This window comes from Parasteatoda tepidariorum, chromosome 6 (assembly GCF_043381705.1).
Source record: "Parasteatoda tepidariorum isolate YZ-2023 chromosome 6, CAS_Ptep_4.0, whole genome shotgun sequence".
NCBI lineage: Eukaryota > Metazoa > Arthropoda > Arachnida > Araneae > Theridiidae > Parasteatoda > Parasteatoda tepidariorum.
Genome location: NC_092209.1, coordinates 78,657,517 through 78,667,718, shown reverse-complemented (window position 1 = coordinate 78,667,718; position 10,202 = coordinate 78,657,517). Strand labels below are relative to the sequence as shown.

The 10,202-nt window shown below is 27.5% G+C and overlaps 1 protein-coding gene across 1 annotated transcript; it reads right to left on the bottom strand.

The window, feature by feature from the left end:
* Nucleotides 1-5,262: 5,262 nt before the first annotated feature.
* LOC107436589 (adult enhancer factor 1) lies at nt 5,263-10,146 on the bottom strand. The gene is made up of 2 exons (XM_016048355.2): nt 9,996-10,146; nt 5,263-6,655 (listed from the first exon to the last, which is right to left on the bottom strand). Exons 1-2 carry the CDS (start codon nt 10,021-10,023, stop codon nt 6,114-6,116), a joined length of 570 nt encoding a protein of 189 aa, XP_015903841.2. The 5' UTR covers nt 10,024-10,146; the 3' UTR covers nt 5,263-6,113.
* Nucleotides 10,147-10,202: the final 56 nt, after the last annotated feature.

Sequence of the window (10,202 nt, the reverse complement as noted above, 5' to 3'; positions counted from 1 at the left end):
GTCTTTTAAGAATTTGTATAACAGAGATTTTTTAACTTAAATTAAACTGTGATTTCCACAAGTTATAAAAAATAAAATAAATTTGAAAATATTGGAAAATAATCGCTCATATCTTTGGAAAAACGAATGTTTCCAAATTTTGCGAAGCAAGGACGTCTTACTTTTACAATATATAGTTATATCATATTGAAATTAATTTTTTTATAAAATAGTGTATTTTGCATATAAATTCCAGTATGTTCACTTAGCTTTAAAAGTATTGGATTGCGAATTATAAACTGATTTTATTATTCTTGGAAGTTTTTTTTTAAAATTTTTTTTAATATAAAATGAAAATATGGAAAAAAATGTACGGACATAATAGATGCATATTTCAATCTGCTATGCAACTTTTACTTCTATAAACTGAAATGGATCAATTCAATTAATATAAAAATTAATTTAAAAAGTAAATTGTTCTTGCTTAGTTTCAATAATTTTTAGCTTCAATATTCATTATTTATATTCATAAAACTCAAAGTGGTTTAATTTTTACTTTTTTTTAACCATCTATACTTTTCAAAAATATTTTTTTTTATTTGGATTACGAACTGCATTTTTATAATACAGGCGAGTGTTAAATCATTTATAAACAAATATTTTACGAGATATAGTTCTAAAAAAATTTATTCCACGACTATAGAAATAAAATAGAAAAAAAAAGCATTTTCATTTTTAGTTTTGATAAAAAAATTTTTTTTTTATAATTAGGTCACTGGATAAGGAAGGATTAATGAATAGAGGACTTTATAATTAACTAATATTGCATTTAACTTATTTTAAACTTAGAATAGCATTTATTTAATAGAATAAAGAGTCACTATATAATAGATTTTCGAGACAAGTTGTCATGGTGAAATATGCAAAACATATTTCCGAACTTTTAAAAACCAAATTATTATCTTTTTAACCCTTTGACAATAACTAAAAATCATTAAAATCTGTAACCTTCTTATACCACAACCTTGAATTGAGTGAGGAATAAAATCTATTTTTAGAGATTTCCTCTACACCTGCCTAACACATTAGCATAAAATTCGAAAACAGTTATATAGTTGCTGATATTTTAATTTCATTAAAATTCGTTCCTATTTATCGTGCTTTCTTTTCCGCTAGCATAGAGGAGCACAACCTCTTTGAGTGAAGGGTCACTTGAACTGCAAAATATGATAATTTGTAAATAAACATTAGTGTTCTAAGCAGTTTTTTTTTTCANTTCTTTTTTTTAACCATCTATACTTTTCAAAAATATTTTTTTTTATTTGGATTACGAACTGCATTTTTATAATACAGGCGAGTGTTAAATCATTTATAAACAAATATTTTACGAGATATAGTTCTAAAAAAATTTATTCCACGACTATAGAAATAAAACAGAAAAAAAAAAGCATTTTCATTTTTACTTTTGATAAAAAAAAATTTCTAAACAATTTTAGGTCACTGGATAAGGAAGGATTAATGAATAGAGGACTTTATAATTAACTAATATTGCATTTAACTTATTTTAAACTTAGAATAGCATTTATTTAATAGAATAAAGAGTCACTATATAATAGATTTTCGAGACAAGTTGTCATGGTGAAATATGCAAAACATATTTCCGAACTTTTAAAAACCAAATTATTATCTTTTTAACCCTTTGACAATAACTAAAAATCATTAAAATCTGTAACCTTCTTATACCACAACCTTGAATTGAGTGAGGAATAAAATCTATTTTTAGAGATTCCCTCTACACCTGCCTAACACATTAGCATAAAATTCGAAAACTGTTATATAGTTGCTGATATTTTAATTTCATTAAAATTCGTTCTTATTTATCGTGCTTTCTTTTCCGCTAGATGCACAACCTTTTTGAGTGAAGGGTCACTTGAATAGCAGGTAGATTAACGAAGAGCTGGCTGCTCGCATATTCAGTCAAGTTAGCGGCAAGATATGATAATTTTTAAATACACATTAGTGTTCTAAGTGGTTTTTTTTTTTTTTTTTTTTTTTCAGCAGTAAATTTAATAACATAGTTGCAGATAATGAATTAATTTGAATTTCGTTAAAAAAAAAAAAAAAAAACTGATATATTTTTCTCTATTTTTCACAATAATTAATTTATTAAATATATACTTAAAAAATAAAAACTGTAGAGCTTTCAGGATGAAAGTGCAAAAAAGTACACGCATTTTTTGAAGAGTAATATAAATTTAAATTAAATATTTTCATTAAAGAAAATTTATAATGTTTAAACAAAAATTAAAACAAATCTATTACAGTACAGTTCAATGTACTGTAATAGATTTGTTTTAATTTTTGATATTTATTATTTAGATATTTAGTATTATTATTATTTTGATATTTAGTATTATTTTTCAGATATTATTTCTATTTCTTGAATTTTACAGGTTTTAGGAATTTTAAATAAAAAACGTTTTCTATTTAGTTTTTTTTTTTTCAAAAGAAAAAAAAAATTTATAAATTACCTAAGCTAAAAAAAAAATTTAAAGCAAAATGAATTACAAACTAACTAACGTTTTCCTCAAGTTTCATGGTGAAAAATGAATTAAAATATCGGGATTCTAAATACCACTTACAAATGCATGGTGACAACTGCCGAAACGGCGAAAAAATAACTTATATTTACGATAAATTAAGCACAAATAAAATGCATCGAGTAGTGATTATTTAAATTCGCATTACATCGTAGTTAAAGTAACGGGATATTTTATTTTATAACCGTTGTTGAACAGCCGACCCAATTTTTCTTGGCTTTACGACTACTAATGTTCAACTCGGTAGCCTTGTAATTTTGAACCCAATGCAGAAGACAAGGGAACTCCTGGATCAAGTTTTAGGACAAATTTGCTTTCCTGGAGGACTTTTTAATGAAACTAACTTGCCTTTCCGTTACATGGAGAGGAAGACCACGAGAACATACCACAGTTAGCCTAACGACAAGGGAACTCTAACCCATGATCTGTCTACCACTGAGGATATTTCACGTCAGTACTGTGGAATTAGTAGTTACAAGTGCCAAAAAACGATCTTACAGAGTTCCCACTCTTTTAACAATGCAAAAAATTAAGGACTTTTTTTTGGAAAGATTAAGAACTTTTTTGAAAAATTAAGAACCTTAAAAATAGTATGATTGTTTATTATTGAATAGATATGTACCACCAGTAACAGAGTCAATTACTTACCTTTCTGAGAAAAAATCAATAAATAAAAAAAATAATTTTATTATAATGTAGCACTGATATAATTGTTTTAATTAACAGTGTTTGCCAAAGTAGGATCAGGCAATTTCTGCAAACCAGGGTAGTTTTTTTAAAAATATTTTCAGATTGTTAAGGGTTAAAGACATCTATGAAACTAATACGTATTCTATTTTTGATGATTTAATTCAAATGTAAAATTAAGTGCAGAAATTAAGATTTGCAATTTTTTTCAAATATTAAAAAAATAATAGTTAAGAAATTTGGGAAAAACATTGAAAAAATTATTAAAATAAATTTTTATATTCAGTTGGGCCAAAAAAAATTATTTCTTTTCTATTAACCAAATGCTTCATTCAAAGAATTAATACAAAAAAGTTGAATTAAAGTTATGCAAGAGAGTAATTTTCTTAACTATCTCATGTTAAATTAAGTCTCATTTCAAATAAAACAGGCTGTACTAATATCTAAGCACCTTAAATCATTCCACTTTTTTTCATCAGGCTTTACTTAATTTTTCTTAAAAATTCATTGCAATAAATATTTTAATGAAAATTTTTATAGAAAAAAATACAATTATATTTAAGAAGATTTATAATTTTGAAACCAATATGTTTTTTATATTAGTTCTCAGTGAAACATATAAATAAAAGGGTCTAAAAAGATTTTTCAAAGACCTATGACAGTTACTACACATTCCTAAATCGATAAGGTTCGTTAATTAACAAATACTGATAAATTATTTATTTTTTGCCTACTTGTAATACTTCGTTATCATCCTCTATCATTCTTAGTATTATTCTCCACTATTATTAACATTTGATATTTTATTTTTATCGCAAAATTTACAGTTTAAAACTGAAAGTGGTAGTCTTTTATTATAAAGTAACCCTGTAAAAAATTGTTCCTATCAAGTATAGTGATGATGAGAAATTAAGGACTTTTATTTTCCAAAATAATAATTAAGCAGTTTTTAAGGACCGTGGGAACCCTGATCTAAACATCACTTGGATTTATGATGAAATGGGCAAAAGCAAAACGCGTCAAAAAGTGATTTAAATGTGCAATTTCAAACTCTCATGTCTTAATAATAAAATTAATTTTCTATTTTGAATCAAACTTGACAAAACAAGGTTTTAGAAGAAACTCTTTGACATAGGAATTCAAATTAACATTAGGTGGATAGATAATACTACGGAGAAAAATATTTTTTTTTTTTTTGTTGACATAACAAGGCTTTCAAGATATCCAGAGTATACTGTACAGTACAGAACCCGTTATCCGGAAATCAGAAAACCAAAAAACCGGGACGAAGTTCGATAAATTTTCTCGCCATTTAAAAAAAAATTTTTTTTCTTCTTTCTCATAAGATTTTAGGATTTTTCTTTCTTTTTTGAAAGGTGTTTACCTTACGATCATTTTGGAAATAATCATTAATGTATTACTTCATCGTTTTTTCTTCTTTTTAAGATTATTTCCAAAAATTTTGTTTTTTAGTTTGGTTTAACAATTAAGAAAACGGCTTTTTGCAGCGACTCAGAAAACCGAAAAAATCAGTTATCCGGAATAGCGATGGTCCCGATAGTTCCGAATAATCGGTTCCCTACTGTATTATGATAAAATGACAGTATATTAAATGAAAAATTTTAATACCAAGATGTAATTTTTAATTATCCGATAACTACAAATGTAATCTACCTTAGTACATCTTTTAAAATTTGCAATACTCAGTGAGAAATTTTATCTTATAATCAATGTTGAACACCAGATTCATATAGCATTTTGCTGTCCTTAATGTTACAATCCTATCTCCAAACGATATCGTTTGGTTCAAAATCCAAACGATTTTGAGCCCCAAAAGATAAATTAACTCTGACATCATGTGCTAAACAAGGGAAAATGTAAGTTTTTTAAAAAAAAATTTCTGTTGAAACTAACACATATTTGCGCGTCACTGAAAAAAAAAAAAACTACGACAATCTCCAATGGTTATCAAGGTAGTAGAAGAACTTTAACCACACTGGTTGAAAATTGAATTTATTGAGCTAATGAGTGAGAAACAAGTTTTCTAGAAAAACTAAAGTTTAAAGTTATTGACAGCTAATTTTATTATGACATTCTCATAATGTGTAAACTAGTAATAGCACCAGAATAATTAATATGTGATTTGTAAGAAAATATTTCTATAAAAGTGTAATTGTCTCAAATGCGGAGCTGCTGTAATAGTAGGTTAGGAAGGACCTTGATTTTCTTGGAATTTTAGGGGCCACCGAGACTGAAGTAATTCAAAAAAGGATTAAATTATTTTTAATATTGCAAATTTTCGTTACAGTTTCAATCATATTAGATGATAATCTAATTTGATATTGGAGAATATAGTCTCTACATTTTTTGGTGGCAGATTCCAAGAGATAAAAATTATTCATAGAATTAGGAAAAAGCTATAGGTACTTAACAATTATTTCAAAGTGAAAAATCAATATATCATTTATAAAATTATATCATTGATAAAATTAATCAATAGTCTAGAATTTAAAAAAAGAATTATAGAATTTTTAGGAATGAAATTTTAAAAGAAAGAAAAATCCAGCTTACTTATTTCTTGTTATAGTTCCATAATTAGGAAAACAATTATGGAAGTTCTAAGTAATCAATTTCCCTAGTGGTTTTGAACAAACAGAAAATTTAAAGGGTGTTTTTTTTTTCTTTTCAAGAGTAAAACTAAGCATAACAACAGTTATTTTGTAAATGCCAGAAGACACAGACGCAAAAAAAATAAATAATGCACAGGCTGATAGTACATTTTTTTGTATGCATACAAAATATAAATAAAACTAAAATAAAAAAAATCATTGAAAATGATTATAAAAACTAATTTTTATGCGTATCACAATGAGACTTGAAGGAATTAAAGTCACTAAAAAGAAGTTTACATATTTCACAGATATGCCTGCCAAAATGTCTTTTATTTGAATGAGTGCGTAAGGTTCTTTCAGTTTTATAAAACTTCTTGCACACCGTACAAGAATATGGAGTTATTGCTGGTGACATAACCGAAGAATTAGGAGATTCTTTGGAGGTCACATTAGTTTTATATGGAGTTATTGTTGGTGACATAACCGAAGAATTAGGTGATTCTGTGGAGGTTATATTTGTTTTAGAGTGTTTCTTTAAATGCTTGGTAAGACTTGATTTCTGGGCAAAGCCTTTATCACAAATTTCACAAGCAAATTTGTGTTTATCATTTAAAACTCCACCATAGCGTAGTAATCTGTCGATTAAGAATTCACCCTCCGAACATAAGTTACACTTATGTTCGGTATAAGTAACTTTGAGTTCTTGAATAATTTCTATCTCCGAATCACTATCACTAAGAGAAACATTCAATTCTTTATTACTGTTTTCAGCATCACCTGAAATAAATGAAAACTATTAATCAATATATATATATATATANAAAAAATTTGAACGTCTTACATGAAGAAACCTTACCTACGGTGAAAGCGTGGTTGCAGAGAAATGTGTTCTGAAAGGGGTTCCGTGGTTGTGTTCTGTTGTTCGAAAAGGTTCTGAACAATACTGGTAAATAGGGAAGCTAGATAATGGGGCAGATGTTGAAAATAATGAAAGATCCAGGAAGAAAAGTTAAACGGATTTTATTCTAAATGGCGTAGTTCGAAGTTTTTTCCAAAATGCGAGAAATTCACGAATTTTGAAACTGATTCTTAGAATGCGCGAATTTCTCGCTGTAATATTTTATAATACGAGAAAAGAAAAAAATATGCAAGATTCTCGCGCTGTAGTGAAAACACTGTTAGTTTATTCATATAATATGAACTATTTTTCAACTGTAGTCGTAAATTAATCACTTGACAGTTAAACCAATAAATATAATTAATATTAGGACTTAAGGCCGTAAGTTTTTTAAAAATAGATTCTCAAAAGATAATGTTTATAGATAGTTGGACTGTTCTAAGTAGAACTCAGATTTGATTGAAGGACACTACAAGCTACCATACATCACATTTTTAAAAAATGAGGTTTTCTCTTACATGTTTGAAGACTTTTTAACCAATAAATATAATTAATATTAGGACTTAGGAATTAATATTAGGTTATTAATGCTTAGGACTTAGGAATTAATATTAGGTTAAACCAATAAATATAATTAATATTAGGACTTAAGGCCATAAGTTTTTTTTAAAATAGATTCTCAAAAGATAATGTTTATAGATAGTTGGACTGTTCTAAGTAGAACTCAGATTTGATTGAAGGACACTACAAGCTACCATACATCACATTTTTAAAAAATGAGGTTTTCTCTTACATGTTTGAAGACTTTTTAACCAATAAATATAATTAATATTAGGACTTAGGAATTAATATTAGGTTATTAATACTTAGGACTTAGGAATTAATATTAGGTTAAACCAATAAATATAATTAATATTAGGACTTAAGGCCATAAGTTTTTTAAAAATAGATTCTCAAAAGATAATGTTTATAGATAGTTGGACTGTTCTAAGTAGAACTCGGATTTGATTGAAGGACAATACAAGCTACTATACATCACATTTTTTAAAAATGAGGTCTTCTCTTACATGTTTGAAGACTTTTTTATTTTTTGTTGTATGAACTCTTTAAGGATAACTGGCACATAAACAAAATGTTTTTTATTTTTTCAAATAAGTCAGAAAATTAAAATAATTCTTAAAAAATTGGCTGTCATAGATAGAACATGAACTGCCCTGTTGGTAGATATATGGCAAAATTAAGAACTTCAGCACAGTATTTTTAAAAGTGGTTACTTTTTCAGAAATTTAAAATTTTATACAATTAAAAAAGCGGTTGATATTAATAATGCATTGCATTTCTCAAAATATGATATTAATTTTTCATATTCGTTCATTTTCTTAAGCATGAAATCGACTTCCTCCGCCAAATATTATGTAAGTTAGACGGTGACTGGAAGGCAATTCATTAAACGCCATTTTTAAGTATTTAGCCTCGCTGTGACTGCTGGCGACTGTACATTTTGCCCTATATTGGTAGAGCCTTTGCCTACCGTAGCTTGTCACTGTCTGTGGGATTGTAATTTCTCTCTTCAGATCTTAATGGTTCTAAATTCACTTGAATGCAATTTCTGTAAAAACCACAAACCATTATTGAGCATGGTATAATGGGGGATTACCACCACAACCTAAACTCAAATTTTAATAATGCTAGTAAAATTAAAGCAGAAACCGGCATGTCATTTGATCACTAAGGATGGATTCCAGGCAATACGAGCCCATTAATGCAGCTCTAATGCAATGTTAACTTTCAATTTGTAAAACATTGGATAGGATTAACAGTAAAGTTTTTAAAAAATCAAAATATAAATTGGTATTATTCTCTGCTAATCTACAAGCATTGACAGAAAAAATAATGTTTGTACATTCATTATATGACAAAACATTTATTGATTTTCATATTACTTTTAAATTTTGATATTATAAATTCAGATACGCGTAACTTCCAACTTTCTTACTTTGCTACAATTTGGTAAAATCTTTTTAAACTAATCTACAAGTTGGTACATAAGAAAATAAGGCTATTGCGAAATAAGGGAAGTAAAACAGTTTCATGTCTTTAAAATAATAATAAAAAAAGGGTTATATATACAATAACTGATTCAGTAAAAAAAAACTTTACACAGATTTTGTCAAAATTGATGATGATAAAGTTAGCAAATACGAGAATTAACAAATTGTCAGCAGAAACTTTTTTAACTTAGCTTATGTGTTTGTAGAAATTTTTTTTAATTAAAAATTTGTGTTTGCAGAAATTTTTTTTCTTTCTTTCCTTTTACACAAAGAGTGCGAACAACTGCCAATACATACACTTATTTGAATAAAAGCCTGAGAGAATACTTTAGCGGGGAAAGATTTCTGTATTGTGATGTGTGACAGAATAATTGCAGACTTAACAACTTCAGAGCAACGGCCTGCAAGACACTATTAAAAATTCACAGAAGGTGATCAATTCAAAGGGTATAACTTGTAGCCGTTAGCAGGGAAATCTCTAAACCTTTTCTAAACAAAAATATGCAAGTTTGAAATCCATTTGGTGCCTTTGCAGTTATCATTGGTGAGAAAGATTGACATACAGAATTATCCGCTAAAACTATTTAAATACGAAAGAATTTTTTTTTCGCAAGATGTTGGGAATCAATATATACAGTGATGAATAATATTTTGCAATAGGGTGCCCTATTTTTGGCACCAAGATTAGTGCGAGAAAGTAATAGATTTTTTTAAGCAGACCCCCACTAAATGTCAAGCCTTTACGTCCAATTTCAGATCCCTATAGGGGGATATTTCTGAGTAGTGATTTGTTACGGCAACTACAATCGCCAAGGGACCAAATTGATTTTAAACTTGCATATTTTTTGAAAAAAATTTGCAGAGATATTCCTAGTTAGGCTACGAATTATACCTTTTCAGCTGGCCACCTTTTGAGATGTTTTTGTTAGAGTCTCGTGGACCATTGGCCAAAAGTTGCAGAGACTCGGCGATTATTCTGCTGAAAATCACGATGCGGAAATTTTTCTATTGGATTTCAAAATCATAAAGATTGTTGTAATCATCAAGTTTTAACTGTAGATGTTTAAAAAACCTGTACAGGGAATAATCCATTACTAAAAGTTTTAAAAATCAGTTATATAGAAAAGGAAAGGCTATAGAATTATTATTAATAGTTATAATCACTCACCATTTAAATTTAATGAAGCTTCAGCCATAACTTTGAATACAACACTATGAAAACATGCAGAACAGACGAGACCGCGGGGAGAAATTTGTTTATATTATTGTTACGTTTTGTTGCCAAACTACAAGTACAGTTAAAAGATTTTTAATTAAATGAAATAATTTCGATCAAATTAGAATTTATTCGTCAAAAATCGACAAAATTTAGAAG

What these genes read in the sequence shown, in the direction of transcription:
- LOC107436589 (XM_016048355.2), bottom strand. Translation starts at nt 10,023, where the DNA reads ATGGCTGAAGCTTCATTAAATTTAAATG. An exon ending in AGCTTCATTAAATTTAAATG is followed by an intron (nt 6,656 to 9,995) that starts GTGAGTGATTAT and finishes CATTTATTTCAG; the next exon opens with GTGATGCTGAAAACAGTAAT.